The sequence below is a fragment of the Pseudopodoces humilis genome, chromosome 7 (assembly GCF_049639895.1).
Source record: "Pseudopodoces humilis isolate 2021_Gansu_Grassland_sample_001 chromosome 7, ASM4963989v1, whole genome shotgun sequence".
NCBI classification, from domain to species: domain Eukaryota; kingdom Metazoa; phylum Chordata; class Aves; order Passeriformes; family Paridae; genus Pseudopodoces; species Pseudopodoces humilis.
Window position 1 is genome coordinate 10,532,570 of NC_142206.1, and position 20,795 is coordinate 10,553,364.

The 20,795-nt window shown below is 41.5% G+C and overlaps 1 protein-coding gene across 8 annotated transcripts in view; it reads left to right on the forward strand.

Annotated features, from left to right (window-relative positions):
- Window positions 1–20,795, forward strand: part of NAV2 (neuron navigator 2) — a 385,416-nt gene that overhangs the window by 166,665 nt on the left and 197,956 nt on the right. For 4 of the 8 annotated variants that reach the window (XM_088057234.1, XM_088057226.1, XM_005531591.3 and 1 more), the window contains exon 1: window positions 8,785–9,317. The exons of the other annotated variants lie outside the window; for them this stretch is intronic. In XM_088057234.1, coding sequence (XP_087913360.1) covers window positions 9,060–9,317 — 258 coding nt within the window. In that variant the 5' untranslated portion in view covers window positions 8,785–9,059. Of the gene's footprint in view, window positions 1–8,784; window positions 9,318–20,795 lie in introns of those variants that run through there. 8 annotated transcript variants of the gene reach the window in all.

Below are 20,795 nucleotides of genomic sequence, written 5' to 3' on the forward strand. Positions count from 1 at the left end.
GCCTGTGTGAAACTAAGTCACACAAGGTTCTCACTCTGGCCTGAGAAATCATAAGGAGGAATCCAAACAGTCCTTGGAGAAGAAAAACAACCTCTGCAGGTATTGTTTGGATCCTTGTTGTTTACTTGCAAGAAATAGTCAAAGGGTGTAGTACCCAATTATCCAATGATGGTGATGTGTTGGTTTAATGACCAATGAGAGTTTTACCTCTTGGACCTTCTCAGACCTGTCTATAAATGGAGATCAGGAATAATAAAACTTGCTCTCCTGTACAACCACAAGAGAGTCTGTGTCGTTACTTTCGCCATTCCCAATATAGTGCAACACAAGTAAACCTCTCCCTCAAATGGACATGTGGTTTTTAAAAATAAAAGGAATTATTACTTTTTGCTGTCCTCTCTCTCAAATGGACATGTGGTTTTTAAAAATAAAAGGAATTACTATTTTTTGCCATTCCTCCCCCTAGTTTATGGGTTAGGTAATCCTCATCAAATTCCCTTGCTAGATCATCACAGTGGGGATGGGGATTGGTTTTGAGGATGTTGACTCTCAAGAATGGTCATTGCTGTTGGGTTGATAGTTGACTTATGTCTGTGTAAATCTGAAGAAATTTCACTGAACTTTTTGATTTAAGAATTTCAGTAGAACCATTATCCCAAAATTTAGCTGACTAGGGTGTGCTTTTATTTTCCATAAACATCAACTCATGACAAATCTTTCTTTAAAGGAGCTGTGGAAGGTGGGCAATGTTCATTTCAGGGCATGATGTTAAGTACTTTATGTGTTTCCTTTGATACCACTGTGAACAATCTAGGTTTGTATATTATTTTTTTCTGGCAGCATGTTCAGAAATAGCTGGTGTTTGTAACACTGCAGTTAGTGCCATTATATGGTGCATTGCGGGTGACTTCCAGCAGAGAAGTGCTGCTGAATGGTTGCCCTGTGGAAATGCTCCGGGGTTTTTTGGATTCTAGGGAAGAGTGACTGCCTGCAGGCTTGGGTTGTGAAGTGTACTTGGCAAAAACTGGAAGTGTAGGATTTTCATCAGTCCCTGATATCAGCTGGCAGTTGGTGAGCACCACAAGCTCTTCTCTCATGGCTCCAGAACTGGACTGTGCAGCACTAGCTGAACTTGATGCTTGGGCTCAGTAGGCAAGAGGATTTTTTTAATACAAATTGATAGAAAATGCATACTGGAGGGAATGGAGATAGTGTGAGCATGTGATAAGATTGGATCATTCTGTAAAGAAGATTTTCCTGAGTACTTTGAATTTGGAAGACAAATTCTGATGTTGGCTGTAGAGAAACTACTTGGATTTAGGGCAAGTGAAAATCTGGTTCTTGCCACTTAGTTTGAATAGTGATACTTTGCTCTTTACAAAATAGCTGAAGTTGCTTAATGATAATCTGGCCAATTTGTGTTTGTTCAGAACTGCTGATGTGGGAGAGACTGACTGATGGCAGCTGAGGCTGGGTTGGAATGCTTAAGCAGATCCAGTTGTAAAAAGGCTTTGAAAAACAGCCTTTTCTTCTGATCCGTTTCTCAGATGGTTTTTGCCTTTAGGCTCTGACAACTCTTCCAGATGATGGAGCAGGTGCATTTGAAACATGCTGGCAAGGTTACAGAAGGTGACTACCTGATGATGTGAGGTTGTTACCTTGTAAGTGGTGGCTATTTTTAACATGCCACTTCTCAAGAAGGTAGAGAGATTATCAGCAGAGGGAAGAGAGCATTTTTTTAGGTCCTCTCTGTCATATTTCATCTTAACTTGACGGTTCTTAAAGTCAAGAGTAGTTTGTGTTATATATATCATTATCATCGTCATCACCCTTCTTCTGTGATATTCTTATTATTCACAGATGTTTTGTTTGCTTTTCCAAACACGTGAAGCCATAGGCAATGTCAAGTCAGGCATAAAATAATACAGGAGCTAGTACCATTAACTTTGTGGAAACAAAGGGCACATGATTAATAGATTAAGAATACCCAGATGTACATCTCTGTCGGGAAGACATGATCTGCAAGTCTCTTTCCAAAATTGCATTGCAGTATTAATTCCAGGTGCTATTAGTGGCATGGAGAGATAATGTCCATTTTTATGGTCGCAGACACAGAGATGTACAAGTTGAGGTGAGCTATAGGCTGGCCTGACAGAGCTCCTCTGTTAGGATCATAAAGTTTATTCATGTGTATATGCTTTACACCATGGTCACTGCTGTGACCATGGCATAGACAAACAGTAAGCATCTAAATCTTACACCACCACAGAAAGCATTAATTCTAATAAGCTTTTGCATTCCTCATCCCTTTCAGTCCTCTTCTGGATGAATTTGAGGAATGAACTTTACATGCAAAGTCAGAGAGATGGACCTTCCCAAAGCCTATCACAGAACCCCTATCAGCGTGTGTCTCAAGACATCTAAGCCCAGTTTTTATTAGATTGTGAGAAACTGATATGGCTACAAATCTCAAAGCAATGGGAGCATAGTGAATTCAAAGCTGTGAGTGTGCATTTGCTGTGACAATAGAAACTTATGAAGCTATTGAGTGAACCACTGTTGCAGGCTTACATTACAAAACCATGAAGCGCTTTGGTACAGAAATGGGATTAAATGTGAGCATTGTTCAGAAGATGCTAATTTTAAATGGTGCCATTTTCTGTCACCATGCAAGAGCATCTGCTTGTATCATTAGTGTGGCCAGTGAAATTTCCTGTGTATTTTCTGAAAATGAGTAGAATAGATGTTCTTGTCCAGGTGGAACTTGGCTTGTATATTTTTTAAAATTTTACACCATTATAAAATGAAGTGGAATTAAACCCAGTGAGAATTAGAAGCATGTCAGGGGATTACAAATGGAATTTTAGATCAGAATTAGTGTAATGCAGACAAGATTTCTGTCAAAAGAACTGGGAACAGAACCAAGGTTTCCTCCTCAGTGCTCTATATAAAGGGCTCATATGTACAGATTATAATTGCTGTGGTGAGAGAATGCCAAATTATATAATGCTTCTATCCACATTCCTCTTTCTAATCTCTACCATTCCTCTTGGGGGAACACAAGAAAAAATTATGGGGTTTACGCCTTTACTTCTCTACACCCTTACAGGTTCTTTCATAGAATGGTAACATGAATGCACAAATGGGATCAGGCTTTTCCATATTTGATATTGATCAGGGACAAAAGATGGATGTGAATGTGCAAAATGCCTGCAGTACCAAAAATAGATCTATATTTATTCCTGTCATAACTTCACTTAAGTTGATAGAGCTGTGCCAAGGCTGAACATGGCCACAATCTGTAGGACAGCTGACTAGCAGCAGTAAAGCTTGATGAGAATGGGTTTGAGAATACAATTAAACCTTCTGATTGTGACACTCTGTGGTGACATTTTAGGGATGTTCACCTCAGCTTGAAACAATTTTTCTGAGAGATTGCAGATACATCCTTAATGCCTAAAAGCTGAGGATAGCATTGATCAAGGTATTTACAAGCCTTGGGTTCAGTTCCATCAATTCTGAATCACCAGACCAGCTAATGAGGTGCTCTAATTGATAGCATAATTCTACATAGTTTTTCCATTTAGGTTAATGTAACATTTGGCTTCATTGAATATTAACCACAAGTTGAAAGGAAGGTCTGATTCAGTGATCTTTTGCTACATTTCATCAAGCTTTTAATTTTACTTGCAATACCCACATGCAATTCATACAGGCATTTTCTTTCCACTTGGGTATAGAGACCCTGTTTTGTTGTTAATTGATAATGTGTGAGCTGTGGAGGCAGCTTCAATGGTTTTACTGTTCCAGAAACATTCATCTCATTCATGAAGATAATCTGTTCAAGAGCAGTCAACCCTGGGCTTTTGTTCTGTTTACTGGCTTTGTTTTGGGCAATGTGCTGACTTGCCTACAAGCTCTTGAGCTACAGGACATTCAAATAGTTTCCTCTGATGTGTTAAATTCTTGAGTTCACATGAGTCTGTTCACTAAAATTTTGAGAGTATTAAGCCAGTTCTCAACACCAGAGTCTTGGTACTTGAGTTGACACTTATGCTGCTGAGCAGCCACAGCTTGAGTCCAAAGCAGTGATACTCTCTGAGCTTCAAAATCAGCTGTGTAAGCCAAATCAATAGGGTTTATTGTGGTTTCATTGTGGGGTGTTTTTTTGTGTTTTTTGTTTGTTTTTGGGGTTTTTGTTTGTTTTTTTTGTTTTTTGGTTTTTTTTTCCTAACAGGGAAGTAAAGTGCTTGTTTATAGCATTTTTCCTTCTATATTCCCCCATTTGGGGAGTGGTGGATGCTCCCTGGACTACAGGCAGATAAGGAGGGGATGTTGTGGCTATTCAGGCAAAGATACTCATCAGACTTAAAGCTGCAAGGGAATTTCTTCTAGTCAGAGGCTTACCCAACATTTCTGGGAATGAATGAAGCTCTTGTATTTTGTTTAGATAATTTGCCTCCTTTTCAAGGTTACTTACTCCTAGCTTAGACACAGAAACTTGGATGATTCAAAACGGGGAAGTGAAAACTGGTTGGGTCTTTCAAAAAAGATATGAGAGAGGTTCCCAGATCCTTTTGACTATCCAAGAAAAGTAGTGTTGCCCTGAGAATCAGGCCTTTTGATATTGTTTTCATAATTTCTAGCCACTTTCCCAGGAAAGTAACTATAAACATAGGTGTTTATACATTCCATTAAAGATATGCCTTTTGATGGACGTCTCATGGCCAGTGTGGCTGGGAAGGTGGTAACCTGACTATCCAATCCGTGGTAGTTGTCGAAAACCTATAAATACTGAAAGAACAAATAAACTTCTCTTCTTTTTTCATCTCACTTTGAGCTGCATCTGTGTGAATCATGTCATGTCCGACACTGACAAAGTAGTTTCTTTTAAAAATCCTAGCCTTAAAAACAGATACAAATAAATTTATTAAACAATAACAACGACAAAAACAACCCAAAACCAAAACAAAACAAAAAATCCAGACAACCCAAAAACTAATCACTTCCAAAGACAGACCAAAATTGATGTTGCCAGTCTTTGCAGATAAAACCTGTAATGTGATGTAATTTATGATCTCATGGTGTGACTGCACTGCCATTGGATACAGCAGCTTGCATTTCAATGCCATTATGCTGTGCTGTTTAAATATATAAAGCAAAATATGTATAACATAAAAACTCTCCCAGGGTTTAGATGACAAGGAATTCTTAGATGCAAAATGAATCCATGATAGAAGCAGTAATTCTAGGTCTTCAAATGTGTTATCAGGAATTCACATTAAGGTTTGATGTAGAATGTGTCCATTTCACTGATTTGACAAAATTTGACAAAAAATCCTGATTTGTCAGGATCACAGACTGAGTATATTCAGAAGAAATCATCTTCAGTAGGCAGGACTACACACTGAGAAATCAATAAGATTCCTTTAAGTGTTCAGAGAAACTGTGGAATATTCAATCCTCCATCTTCAAAGGAGCAGATTCTATAACTGCTAAGGGAGCAATGAAAGGAATCCTTTTACTTCGGTCAGATTAACTTTTTGACTGTTTTGGTATCCTGCACCCTAGCCAGTTTTCCAGGAGGAAAACAGAACAACAAAAACTGGCAAGTTGGGTGCAGAAGGGATTGGTGGCCTGAACCTCATAAAACATCTAAGTGAAGAACAGAACATAAAGCTTTTAAATATGACTATATTTTATTACAGACCTAAAATTAGCCTTGTTGTCAGGTCTGGATCTTTTTCAGGATGTCCATGCTGGAGCCCAACCTTCTCTTAGACATCAGGGCTGAGTTCTCGGCATAGAACGATGGAAGTGGTGTTGGAGAATTTGACATATTTCTGCTCCAAGGACTACTAGTCCTCTCAGATGGTAAATTTACATTCTTTATCAAATTGCAGGGTACTGAAATGTTCTATATAGCTCTGTTTAAGCTGACATTGTGCATGGTTATGACAGAACATTAGAAGTTTTGTCTTGGTGAGACGGATGAAGAGAGATGTGTGCTTTCCCATCTGGAATTGGTAGATAAAGAGACTGAGGTGGAAGCAGTTACTTAAAAAAAACCAGCTACCATAAAATTTACCCCTTTGTAGTTACCAGAAAACAGCCTGCAGAACTAGTACATGTGAAAGCAAATGTGCTGAAAAATCCCAGCAACAGCCAGAACTCAACATGTGAGCTTTATGTGTACCGCGGGAACTTGAATTACCTTTTACACTGCAATGCTGAGGAAGAATAGTACTTGCTAATAAGCAGAACACAATTTTTGACTTAAGTTTTTAGCTCTGCCACTTAGACACTGTGTAACCTTGGGTAAGTCATTGAAGATTACATATGCAGAAAGATCCAGCAATGCTGTCTTCATCCTGGAGACACTTATAATACAATCTAAGAAATGCCTCATTTTTCTGTCTGAAAGAGTCTCAGATCTAAAAACCTGAGGTTTGCACATTAAAAACTTCCTCAAAAGACTAGGTGTTAAATAGGCAGGTCCCAGCTCCCCTTCTCATGAGTGATTGAGCATGACTGAGCCTTCCCTTCCCCAAGCACTGCTCGCAGCCTGGATGGGGCAGGAGCAATGGGGTTGGGGTTCCTCTGTCCTGCTGAGTCGCTTTACCCAGCATGTATTTCAAATATTTCAAGTGTAGGTTCATTGCTTCTCTGGATGCCCCATCCCTGAAGTGTTCAAGGCTTGGTTGGATGAGGCTTTCAGCAACCTGGACTACTGGAAGGTGTTCCTGCCCGTGGCAGGGGGTTTGGAAGTTTTAATCTTTAAGATCCCTTCCAAACCAAGCCACTCTCTACTTGCTGGGATCACTCTTGTCCTTGCCACCCAGTCAGCGATTTAGGGGTTCAGTATTTGGGGAGTGGATGAGGTGGGAATAAGGAGCTGAAGGAAGAGGCCCTACTATGGAAATAAAGCAATTAACTGGAACTGTGATGATGATTTGATTTAAATGCACCTTTTCCTTCCATGTCTCATGTTGGTTTTGTGAATATTAATCTGAGGCATCCTCCTATAATCCTTATAACTATTCTATAATCATAGAATAGTTAAGGTTGGAAAAGACCTCCAAGATCATCAAATCAAACTGTTAATCCAGCACTGCTGGACTACAACTAAACCATGTCCCCAAGTACCATATCCATGTGTTTTGTGAACACATCCCTGAGCAGCCTGTTCCAATGCCTGGCAATCTTTCCAGTGAAGGAATTTTTTCTAATACCCAATCTGAATCTCCCTGAGCACAACTTGAGGCCATTTCCTCTCCTCCTGTCACTTGTGGCTTGGGAGCAGAGCCCAGCTCCGACCTGACTACAGTCTCCTCCCAGGGAGTTGCAGAGAGCCAGAGGGTCCTCCCTGAGCATTATTTTCTCCATGCTGAGCCCCCCCCCAGCTGCTTCTCATCAGACTTGTGCTCCATTCCCAGCTTCATTCTCTTGTCTGGACTCACTCCAGCCCCTCAATGTCTTTCTTGTAGTGAGGGCTAAGTCAAAGCCTTTGCTTGCCTTTACAGACCAGCTGAAAACTGGGCACTGTATGTCCTGGTGATGAGCCCACTCCATGCAGTCTGAAGGCATCGCTTGGTGCCTTGATTCGCACACTGATAATCTTGCACTATCTAGGATGGTGCAGGTGTGCGCAGGAAGAGGAATATATGCACTGAAATGTGTCAGGATGAACAGGAATGAGGGATCCGAGGGTTGTAATGGATCCTGGCATCCAGCGAGCAGCGTGAGGAGGAACCCGCGACACTGAAAGCCTCCCCAAAGCCAAGTGTTGCTATAATAGGGCCGGATTACTCACTCTGCTTATTCAAATTCCTGTTTTTGCTGGCAGCGGGAGTTTTTCCCGAAGAGCCACGAACAATGAGTCACCTCCAGGTGTTTTGATTTGAAATTTTTTTTTTTTTTCAAATTTCAAAAAAAACCGGTTCACGGCTCCCTCCGTGCCGCGCCCCCGGAGCATCCCTCCAGGCCCCTGTACCCGCCGCGGGAGCCGAGGCCGCTCCTCCCCCTGCGGAGAGAGGGAGCGATTTCTTGGTTATTTTTTTATTTTTTTTGTTCCTGCTCGGAGCGGGTAGGACCAATCCAGGGCCCGCCCTGCCCACTCGGAGTCGGGCAGCCGCCGCCTCCCGCCCGGCTGGTCCCGGCCCCCCCGGGATGCGCCGAGCAGCGCCGGGCGGGAGCCCGCTCCACTGCGGGAGGGAACGTGAGCTGCCGGCTGTTTTCTCTTCCCTCTCGCAGCTGAATCGCTTTTCTTTTTAATTTTTCTTTTTCCTCACCCCCCTCCAGGTTTTTATGCTTAGCACTGGGGGAGCCGGGAAATTTTGTGGCCACTGGCATATTTTGATTTAAAAATCGCTGTCAGTGGACATTTCTCCTTCTGCTCCGGCATCGTTGTCCTGTTCACAGCTATTTAGGCTTAAGAGGCTTGAGTCTCTAAGGCTTGTATCCAAGGGCATCAGTCATTAACACACTGAGCTACATCTGCTTCTTGGCTAAGACCGAAGAAAGACATCTTAAACTGGAAATCCTGCTCGCTCACTCTAGTGTGTACGGAAGGGGAAGCATATGCAGCAGGTTCTTTTTTTTTTTTTTTTTTTTTCTTTCCCCAAAGGCTGCCTCATTCTGGAGATGCAGTGACAAGATAATGGAGTGAAAGTCTCTCATTTCCAGGCAAGAAAATTGCAGGAGTCAGAGAAAGGAAGGAGCAAGTTACATAGCAGAAATACGAAAGAGGACAGTAGTAAAGAACTGAAAATAAGATCAGAGGAAACAGGTGGAAGGCTGGCATAAAGCTGGGAGATATTTTAGACTGAAACTGGTGTGGTTTTCTCTCTTTTTTTCTTTTTTCCTTTCCCTTTTTAAAGTTTTTTTTAAAATTGGATTTATTGTTGATTTTAAAATCTAAGCTGATTCTGGAGATCTCTGCAGTAGCCAGGCTGCTTTAGAGTAGAACAGCTTCCCCAACGTGTCATTTTCTCTCTCCCTGCCTGCTGTCTGCTGTTGCTGCTGCTGACAGAAACGTGTTAGGAAAGCAGAAAGAGAAAATGCCAGCCATCCTGGTGGCCTCCAAAATGAAATCGGGACTACCTAAACCCGTACACAGCGCTGCTCCAATCCTTCATGTCCCAACGGCCAGGACCATCCCACAGCCCTGTTACCTGAAGTTTGGGAGCAAGGTGGAGGTAACGAAGCCATTGTATTCCAGCCAGATTCCTCTCAAATCTTCCAATGGACAAGAAAACACAGGAGATGGCCTCCCAGCAAGGAAGAGTAGCTCGGTAGAAAATGGATTTGACACACAGGTTAGCCAAATTTTGGGGAGGTGTTTTTCTGGGGTAAATAGCAGTGCAGGAAGGAATGTGCATGTGTGTATGTGCCAACATCTGTCTGCAGTGGTGGGATGTTTTATATTCCTCACAGTAGCATGTATAATTCTGTCAGCATGATGGAGCTGATGGTGGGGTGCTGAGGGATGGGGCTGCTGCTTGCCTGTGCTGCCTTCTCCGTCACCTCTGCTTGAACTTGAGGGGATTTACTGGAGGGAGATGGTAGAGATGTTGTTTGTGGGGTATGTTCTTTGTGTGCGTTCTGTAGGTGCTAAGTCTAAGGGCTGGCTTGTGTGCCTGGGCTGGGGGAGGATTGCTGGTTGTCGTGAATGTGTTTTGTGTTCAGTCATGTACAGTACCAGAGCACTAGTTGTGTGAATGTTCTGTGTTTGTAGCTGTGTGGGGAGTGAATGGGAGGCAGTGCTTGATGCTAGATTACAATATTCATGTCATTCAGTGCAGCTAAATTAAACAGATTGTGTAGGAAATGAACACTTAAGCAGAATTGCCTGTATAATGCTATACGTGCATGACATCATAGATGCCGCACATCATCAATAGACACATTTTAGGTTTTCCTTTCATCTGTGTCAGTCTTCTAATGTATTTTTATGTATGCCGCTTGCTGTAAAAGGAGGAGAAATGCCCATTCCTCAGCTGGTTTAATTCTGTGGGCAGGGTGAGGTTGTCAGCATGGCTGGGGCTGCCATGCCCTGGTAAGCTCCGCAGCAGCGTGGGCATAGCATGTCTGTTACTGTGCTACGGAGGGAACAGAGCAGATGGGCTGCTGCAGCAAGCACAATTGCTGTACAGCCCTGTGATGTATTTTGGCAACAGCCATATACATTACACGCTGCTTCTGCCAGTGTCTGAGCCTGGTGGAAGGTGATACCATTATGCTGAGAGGGAAGTGATGAGAGATACTCACCTGCTTTTTCTTTCTTTGAGGAATAATGGATCATCCCTACCACCTAGATTCTGAAATCTGTGGCCTGGTAACCCTATTCCCTTCAGACAAGCGCGCCTCCTGACTGGGCATGTTTGACCGCGTGCCCTGATTTCAGGATATGCTGCACTTTTGTTGCTGGTAGACAGGGTGACGTATTGGGCTGCTCAGGCCAGACAGATAGGACTGGAGCAGCTCCTGAGGGACTGAGAGCAGGAAAAGGACACAGACAAGCATTGATGCAGGGTAGTGGTAGCAGACAGACCAACCTGTGCATCACATCTTGCCCTTACAAGAGAATCAAGTGCTCTCTCTCACTTGTGCCTGACTGTCCTTCTGATTATGAAACATCAGCAAAATCTCATTATCTGCTGCCCCTTCTCTCACACATGCCATGGTTTTTCTGCGTGGAAATCTACATTGTCGAAAAAGTGGTTATTCAGAAATAGTTTATCTTGTAACAGATTTTGCTCTCTGTGATCTGCCATTGGGAGCCATTTGCAGCAGTAAGGGCAACACTATGGTGGTTTTAACCCTTAAAAGGATATGGAACAAACCCAAGTTTTTGTAGCCTGATGATGAAAGGATCTTGATGCTAACTTGTTATACTTGAATGGGGGGTGATTTTGGCTAAAGAAATGTCAGATAATTTTACATTTTTAGTTACTTCAGCAGCAAGAGAAATCTTAAGCTTTGCATTCTCAGTAACCTCCTCTGGCTGGCAGTCTGAGCAGATGACCAGCACCTTTTAAGGTGTGAACCAGTGAAGCTTTTTTCACTATCTATTACCTTGAATAAACACAGTCATTTTTTGTTGTTCTTTTTTATCCAGCTTTGATCTTTCTGCCCACAAAAGCGTGCAAGGTTTTGCCATTCAGGGTGGTCATTTGGAATGCCAGTCTGTATCCAGAGGGAGATTTTTCCAGATGTGTTATATCAAAGGCATTGTTGTTTCCTTTTCCTATTGTTCCTCCCTGCCAAGGGAGGAGGAACAGGATGGATGGACAGCTGCCAGGTGATATGTCAGCAGCTGAAGCACTTTTATCTTGGAAGACCTTCAGCTGCATTCAGGTCTAGAAGTGCTTTCTGATAATAAGCCTGGTAAGATTTAGTTTTGGACATTTCACCCATCTGAATGTCTTGAGAATCTGAGAGTGATCACTTTGCTTCTCTGGGTGGTTTATCTGAAGTATTAATATGACCCTCACTGTTTTACTGGACAGGTACCTGGTATCACCTGTTAGGGAGGGAAGTTATATTCTTACAGTAGAATTTAGTTTAGATCCACAAGCTGGATCAATGCCTAGTGTTTTGGCTCTTATCTTCTGTAGATCATGGTCCCTATGCAGAATTTTTAGCCCACAAGGAAGGACATCCTTCAGTGTGGGTGGAGGGAGAATGAGAGAGTGATTGTGTCACTTGGACCAATTCTCTTGGTTCTGGGAGTATTTCAGGGAGTTGTTCTTAATCTCATTGAAGTGGGTCATTTTTGCAATACATAATGCAAAATTTAGTGACTTACTTGACTGAATTATTGACTGAATTATTCTGGACAAGAGGTTGTGTTCTGGACTAGAGCATAGTCCAGAAGCTGCCGTGTTCTCATGCTGGGTTACCATGTTTCAAGCCACTTAGACACCAGTGCAAAGCTTCATGAGCTCTTTTGGTGCCAGGTGGTACCTTTCTAGAACCTGATTCTTCAGAGAACAGGAGCACTGCAGGTGATACTCATTTATGTACCAATTTTTTTTAAAAAAACTATTAAAAAAAAATTAAGATGTCCCACTCACAAATGTGGCATCAGTGAAAACTTCTAAATGTTTTGCTACTTTTGTTCTTCTTGATATGGTTTTATGTGTGTTAGCTGGATTTTACAGTAACTGGAAGTTTTCTGCCTTAAGGTCTTATACGGGCAGTGTGTTTTTTAACATGTGCAATTTATAAAAAGCATACTTCAGAGTATTTCAGACACACTTTTCAAAGAAAGGTCTGAGGGTTTTAGCATCAAGCCCACTGTAAATGCTAGTCAGAAATCTTAGGTTGACGAATCACAGCAGTATCATTCCTATTTTACTGTTACTGATATACACACTCTATTTTTCCATATTATATCCCCTGTGTTGTGCACAACAGTATCCAGCTGTAGCACTGGTACTTATTTTGTCTAATTTGAAAACACCGCCAAGAAATTGTACTACACATATTTAGAGAGAATTGTTTTGGAAATATTTAACTTTGTTACCAGAGAAACTTCTGTTTAGTAGATAGCATGATTTTGATCTCTCATCTACAAAATGGTATTTCTCAGTGATTCTGAAAAAGTCATGCATTTTGATGCATTTGGCCATTAAATTTGCATTAGTTATTTAAGAAACAGGTCATTGCCAATTAGGAGTCTGTGGTCGTGGTGTAATTGTGTAGATGGAAGAAGGAAGATGCCATTGCAGGCATACAGTCTGCTGCCTTGTCATTGTGAATGTCACTGAAGGAGATCGTGAATTTAATTACTGTGTTTATTGCTGCTGTGTTGTATTGTCCAACTTCTTGATTTTCTTTCTCCAGAGGATCTGAAAAATAGTCACTATTTGTACCTTCAGTAACTGAAGCAGCCGTAAAGGCACCAGGACCTTACTAAATGGTTGGTTTAGCAACCCTTCCACTAAAACACTTCAAGTTAAGAGACATCTGTTTAACCTGGGTTTAAAGTATGTGTGTTCAGCAATTACCTGTAATTGTCCTTAGTTTGGCTGGGAGGGAAGGGGGTAGGAATTGGTATTTCTTTGCCAACTTCCTTTGCAATATTAATTTGCAAAATCAGACAGTTGCCCTCTCCTGGTGGACATGGCAAGCAGGTGCTCACTGGTTCTGTTCACCCCGACTTTTTCCCTACACTAGGCAAAGGCTAGGATTTCTAGAATTTGTGCAACTCTCTATGCTGTCTACAGAACTCTTCCATTTCCCTAGACCACTTTTTTTTTTTCCTTTAATAATTCAGTTTAAAACTGGTTAGATAACATTGTCTGAAATCAAGCTACCTCAGTCAGCTAGATTTTTCTTCATATTGCTTTCCCAGTTTGTGAAGATCTTGTTGCATTGGGCAGCCTGGATCTGGGGTGGGCTGGTGCTCAGGTGTTCTAGATGTCCTTATTTTCTAGTCATACACTAGATTTTTCACCTAGTGATTCTTCCCTAGTTTGTCACACATCTGGGATGTGCTCCAAAAGCATTTGTCACACCTGTTGAGGTTGAAAACATCTCTGTTTTTTTCCTCATTGCCTATTCTGTAGTCCAAGTTTGGAAGCTCTGTTACAACTACCTGATATAAATTGAGTGGATAGCTGTTCCCAGGTTGGTGGAGCACTGCTGGCATGTTCCAGGAAGTTTTCAGTCAGCTGTGTGCTGCTCTCTGATTAACTTAATAAGTTCCTCCAGTATTTTTCCACACTTCAAATTTAAGCTCACATCAACTGTTTGATGAGCCACATGTGACCCGTGATCTGTTGTGGGCCATCGGTTTCCCTTCTGTGCCTCACTGCCCTTGTGCCCATGCCATTAACAATCCAGATGAAGCCACATAGTTCAGATATTAGTAATTATATTTCTGTATTTTAATTAACTTTACCAGGAGCCGTTTAAACCTTTGTATCACTGTCTTGTGAATGTGAAGCTTCATAGAGAGAAAGATTAAGCATATTGCAGAGAAATTATGCCTTCCCTTCTCAAGTGCATTAGCCATTTCTGTGTGTGATACTGGTTTCACAGTTCTGATACTGAACTGATACTGCTTGCAGAAGGGATAGGGATCAAGCACATCTTTTCCTGGACCCAGTGAAAGTCAGATGAACATTGATTGGTTTCAGTGCCATTGCATGAGCTGCCTCAATGGTGTGAAATTTTGTTTTGCTATGACTGCTAATTATAAATGAGATTATGAGAAATGTGGTCAGTCATACTAATAACTTTAACATAAAAGATCACTTTTTGCAGTTGGAAGAAACCAAATGGGGTTGCATTTAGGATGTGAACAAAGTAAGAAAGCTTCATACTGAAGCTGGGAGAAGCCAAGATAAACTATAGATTTGGGCTATCCAAATACAGAAGCACAAAGTAAATTGGAAATTGGTATTAATTAACTCATTGAGAAGGCTTTAAACTAGGTTTGAAGGAGGATGCAGCTGGGCTGTCTGGAAGCAGGAACAAGGGTGGTAGGCCTGAGTTAGGGGTGAAATCAGTAGCCCAGCTGAACTACATGTTCAATGCAGCATGGGTAACAAACAAGAGGAGCTGGAGGCCATGGTGCAACAGCAGAGCTATGATGTAGTTGCCATCATGCAAACATGGTGGAATGACTCACACAGCTGGAGCGCTGCACTGGATGGCTACATGCTCTCCAGAAGAGATAGGAAAGGGAGAAGAGGTAGAGGGGGGCCTTTTATGTTAGGGAGGCTTTTGACACTATAGATATTGAGACTAATGATGATGGAGTTGAATGCCTACGGGTATGAATTAAGGGGAAGGCCAGCAAGGCTGACATCCTACTGGGACTCTGTTATCGTCCACCCAGCCAGGAAGTTGAAGTAGACAACTTATTCTATAAGCAGCTGGAGAATGCTTCAGGATCACCAGCCCTTGTTCTTGTAGGTGGTTTTAACCTACCAGGCATCTGCTGGGAACTTAATACAGCAGAAAAAAGGCAGTCCAGGAAGTTTTTAGAGTGTGTGGAGGACAACTTTTTGTTGCAGCTGGTGAGTAAGCCTACCAGGGGAGGGACTATGTTAGACCTGCTGTTTGCAAATAGAGATGGGCTGGTGGGAAATGTGGTGGTTGGAAGCTGCTTGGGGCACAGAGATCATGAAATTATAGAATTCTCAATATTTGGTGAAATCAGGAAGAACATAAATAAGAATTCTACATTGGACTTCAGGAGGGCAGACTTTGGCCTATTTAGGCAACTTATTCAGAGAGGTCCTTGGGAAGCAGCCCTTAAAAACAAAGGAGTCCAGGAAAGGTGGGCGTGCTTCAAAACAGAGATCTTGAGGGCACAGGAACAGACTGTCCCTGTGTGCCAAAAGATGAGTTGACGAGGCAAATGTCTAGCCTGGGTGGGCAACAAGGTTTTGCAGGAACTTAGAAATAAAAACAGGATGTGTCATCTTTGGAAAGAGAGTCAGGTCTCTCTGGGAGTATTTAAGGGAGCTGCTAGGGCATGTAGGAAAATAATTAGGGAAGCCAAAGCTCAGTTTGAACTTAAATTGGCAACTTTTGTAAAGGACAATAAAAAATGTTTTACAAATATATTAATGGTAAAAGGAAGGGTAAGACCAGTCTTTGTCCCTTATTGGATGCAGGAGGGAACTTAGTAACTGAAGATGAGGAGAAAGCAGAAGTGCTTAATGCCTTCTTTACCTCAGTCTTTAGTGGGAAGACAGCTTGCCCTCAGGACAGCTGTCATCCTGGGTTGGTAGATGGTGTGAGGGAGCAGAGTGGTCCCACTGTTGTCCAGGAGGAGGCAATCAGAGAACTACTAAGCTGCTTGGATGTTTAGAAATCTATGGGCTCAGATGGGATCCATCTCAGTGTGATGAGGGAGCTGGCAGACAAGCTTACGGAGCTGCTCTCCATCCTTTACCAAGAGTCCCAGCTCACTGGTGAGGTTCCAGATGACTGGAAGCTGGCCAATGTGGCACCATTCACAAAAAGGGTGGGAAGGAGGATCCTGGTAATTATAGGCCAGTTAGCCTGACCTCAGTGCCCGGTAAGGTAATGGAGCAGTTTATACTGAGTGCCATCACGCACCACTTACAGGTTGGCCAGGGTATCAGACCCAGCCAGCATGGGTTTAGGAGGGGTAGGTCGTGTTTGACCAACTTGATCTCCGTATATGACCAGATGACCCACCTGGTGGATGCAGGGAAGGCTGTGGATGTTGTCTATCTGGACTTCAGCAAGGCCTTTGACACTATCTCCCACAGCATACTCCTGGGAAAGCTGGTAGCCCATGGCTTGGACAGGAGCACTCTTTGCTAGGTTAAGAACTGGCCAGGCCCAGAGAGTGGTGGTGAACAGTGCTGCATCCAGCTGGCAGCCAATCACCAGTGGTGTCCCTCAGGGGTCTGTGCTGGGGCCAGATCTGTCCAATATTTTTATTGATGACGTGGATGAGGGTATTGAGTCTTTCACTAGTAAATTTGCAGATAACACTAAGCTAGGAGCATGTGTCAATCTCCTGGAAGGTAGGAGGGCTCTGCAGAGGGACCTGGAACAGTTGGATAGATGGGCAGAGTACAATGGAATGAAGTTTACCAAGTCCAAGTGCTGAGTCCTGCATTTTGACCACATAAACCCCCTGCAACGTTACAGGCTGGGAATAGTGTGGCTGGACAGTGTCCAGGTGGAAATGGACCTGGGAGTACTGGTCAACAGCCGGCTGAACATGAGCCAGCAGTGTGCCCTGGTGGCCAAGAAGGCCAGTGGCATCCTGGCCTGTATCAGGAATAGTGTGGCCAGCAGGAGCAGGGAGCTCATTCTTCCCCTGTACTCAGCACTGGTGAGGCTGCTCCGTGAGTGCTGTGTCCAGTTCTGGCCCCTCAGTTCAGGAAGGATGTTGAGACACTTGAGCGCATCCAGAGGAGGCAACGAGGCTGGTGAGGGGCTTGGAACACAAGCCCTGTGAGGAACGACTGAGGGAGCTGGGGTTGTTTAGCCTGGAGAAAAGGAGACTTAGAGGTGACCTTATCACTCTCTACAACTTCCTGAAAGGTGGCAGTAGTCAGGTTGGGGTTGGTCTCTTTCTCCAGGCAGCAACTGACAGAACGAGAGGATGCAGTCTTAAGCTGTGCCAAGGGATATATAGGTTAGATATTAGGAAAAAGTTTTTCACAGAAAGAGTAATAAAGTACTGGAATGGTCTGCTTGGAGAGGTGGTGGAGTCACCATCGCTGGATGTGTTTAAAAAACTGGATGCGGCACTCAGTGACATGGTTTAGAAGTGGTGTTAGGACGTGGGTTGGACTCGATGATCTTGGAGGTCTCTTCCAACCTAGTCATTCTGTTGAATTCTGTTGCTGTTAACGAGCTTGTTCATATGATTATGGTTATATATCTGAGTTCTTACAAAAAGGCCTGTGCTGTATCTTTATGATGGATTTTTTTGTTACACACTGTAAGCAATTTGAGGCTTCTAAATAGCCAAATTCTTCTTCTTCTATTTATGATTACAGTGGGGTTATGATTACAATTGATATATACTATCAGCAGATATATTCAGCTATATACTGAAAAATATTTAATTGCTGGGGTGGTTGCTCCAGATGAAATGTTCCCAGATAGAAAACAATTCCAAAGTTGTTTTATTGTGATTATTAACATGGATTTTTCAATGATTTTCATATAAAGAGCTGCCTTTTCTAAAGCCCTGCATTTGAACAACAGGTGTAACATTGCACTATAAATTAAGGAAGTTCTTTAATAATTGGATTTTCATTTAGAATATGCAAATGATTACTTTGCATAAAGTAACTTTGTTCAAACTTCTATTTGGTTTTTTATCATATTGGAAAATGTGGGTTTTTTTTCCCCTGCTTACTTGTGACATTGTATCTCTTTAGAAAATTTGAATATGATTAACCTAAGAGCACCCCTTAGAGGTAGGGATATTGTTCTTATTTTTTGGTGAACATTTGTTAAGTGGATGGCTGAGGCACAAAGAAATTTAGCCAAGGTCAGAAAGTCTGTGACGCTATAGGAAATTACTAGCTAGTCCCCTGATACTAGATTATCTTTCTCCTTTGGTGCTACTTGTTAACAGCTCAAAATGCTCATGCATATGGTGTCCATGTGTTCTCCTTCTGTCCTTGAAACTGTTAGTTTACTCCATGAAGTTGAATTTCTTAAGTGAACACTCGCTTTTTTTATCACCTGCTCTGACACTGGATGCACAGTGACACCCAAGCAGAAAGAGGTACAAGGATATTAGTGAGAAGAACAGAAGATACTGCTTTTGATATCTGCTGGCAAAACCTAATTTTAAAGAGGTTGTAAACATATCATGAACCTTTCCCAAGTCTCAAGTATCTAAGAATTACCCCCCAAAAAATTTATATGTCTGTATACATACACACAAACACATATATATGTGTGTGTGTATATTTATATATAAATTAGGAGACCAACACCACTTGCACTCTTTTTGCCTATCCAGGGGGTATTCGAAAAGAAAACTTTTATTTATTAAGAGAGTGTGGATTACATTCTGGATTTTAGAAATTACGGGTTGCTATTGGCTGTTTTTAATTTGCTTTTAAGAATCCTTTGAGAAACATTGTCTGTTCTGTAATTTCATTTTCCAGATTGTCTCATCACTAGATTTAAATTAATCACCATTGTGGAAGAAATTAAGGAGGTACTTATACCAATAATTATTTTGCTTGAACTTTGCTTGAAGTTTGCAACAGATTGAATATTCTAAGTGCTGTTTAAGAAGATACATTTGTGAATTAAGCAGTAGCTGGACCTTTAATGAAAAGGTGTGTGTTCTGCTGTTGACCTTTTCTCCCATTTGGTTTTTTTGCTTCTTGAAGCTTTGGAGCTAAATATTCTACTTTTTATTTTGGTATAAATCAAGAGATGGTCTTAAAATTTTAACCCATTAATCTATTTTTTCCTTGCAGCAAACTGTAGAATCTCATTTTCCTGAGAAATTCACCTGGCTAAAAATACCCCGCTTTAATACTAATTTTAGAAACATCTATATTTGAAGTATGTAAATGGCTAGATGTTATGTGTATTATTAGACATGAACTGTTGGTACATTTTGTAACAGGAAGCTACTGGTTTTCCATTCACGAAGAACTGGAATTCAGTCAAACACTTGGCACTTAGTTGTATGCCTCTAATTTTATCTGTAAATTGTTTTTTTCAGAAATAGTTTGTGGAAACAGTTTCGGTTTCTTCAGTATTGCAAAGCATAGGCATGGAAATAACTGCTAAAACTTAAAACAAATAAACCACCTATTAAAATAAATGAGAAAACCGGTCACTTCTTATTTTAAGAGAGTCTGATATCTGAAGATTTATTCTGAGTCCACTTTTTTTTTTTTTTTTTTTTCCCCCTTCTGAAAGTATTTTTAGGTGTGTTATCCTTGGATTGTTTTTCATTTTAATTTTGGGTTATTTTAGAATTGGAAGTAATGTGTGGAAAAACAATGCCTGAAAGAAAAAATACCGAACTTCTGTATTTGGAAATGCACTTTTACCAGGACTTTTTCCCCTGTTTGTGTTGAATTTTGGAGTGTCATATCATCATATTTTGACAATGTCTTGTTTACTTGCATTTTTTAGCTTGTGTTCTTCCTTGGTCTTGGACATTTCCTAAGTCCTTTTCCTTGTGTGGATTTTTTTTTTTGTCTCTTTTGTAGCTATGGCTACAAGTTGCCATATCCTGTCTTTCACAGTCGGAAGGAGTCTCTCTGGCTTTATTTTACCTGTCCTGTCACTAATATTGGTCCATTTCTTCTGTCTTGTCCTTTATGTAATGATAGCCATGGTATAATCCAAAAGTACCTTGGCTTTACTGGGCTGTGAAAGCCTTCTTGGAGAAACCTGGAGATGTTTGTCTCACCTGCTGAACAAAGTGAGCTAGTTATGCATATCCAGGCTTTCTCATGAAATATATAATCCATAAATAAATAGAAACCCTAAAGCTGATTTACTCTCTTGCTGCAGCCAGTAGCTCTTCTCAGTGCTGAGGTCTTGTTGGCTTGGTCACACTTTCATCAAACAAAAAGACAGATCCAACTTCCCTGATCATTTGCATGTTCTTCCTCATCTCCCAGATAACATTGCAGGAGCTAATAAGACCTTTTAGCCAAAGAAACTAGATTTTTCAGAGGTGTTTAGGAAGAACATCTTCTAGAAGAGCTGTCTGAGGATGCCTTGCTCTTGGGAGAAGTGGGAGAAGTGTGTGACAGGCTGGAATTGTAATTTTATCTATTTTATGTCTCATGGAATGACATTCTCAGTCGTGAGGGCTGTTGTAGTAATACCTTTTTGTTTCAGGCAATGAAGGGATCTTCCAAGATAAGATTGCTTATTGTTTGGAAATGCTGACCAAAAATTATTATATTGTCTTTTTCTGCCGTCTATTAGTTCTATATAATTGCCTATTGGTAGAACAAAATGAATACCCTGGTTGGGATTTCATGTTGCTGATCGAGCTTGTGTGATATTTTATGGTGAATATGGGTACTAAGACTTTGTTATATTTGTATATCTTGAAACAAATATTTAGAAGCAGATTCCTTTTTTCTTTAGCCATCTCCACTTGAGCTGTGTCCACTGTTGGAAACTACAGGTAATTTCGGTACTGACATTTTGATCCATAAAGATCAATATGCAACTTTGATTGCAGCTGGTGGAGACAGTAATTAATGGATCAGTCTGGTAAGATGGATTTGATTCTGTTTTAAATTATTCTCCATTTGCCAGAGACATATGGATATTTAAGTCTT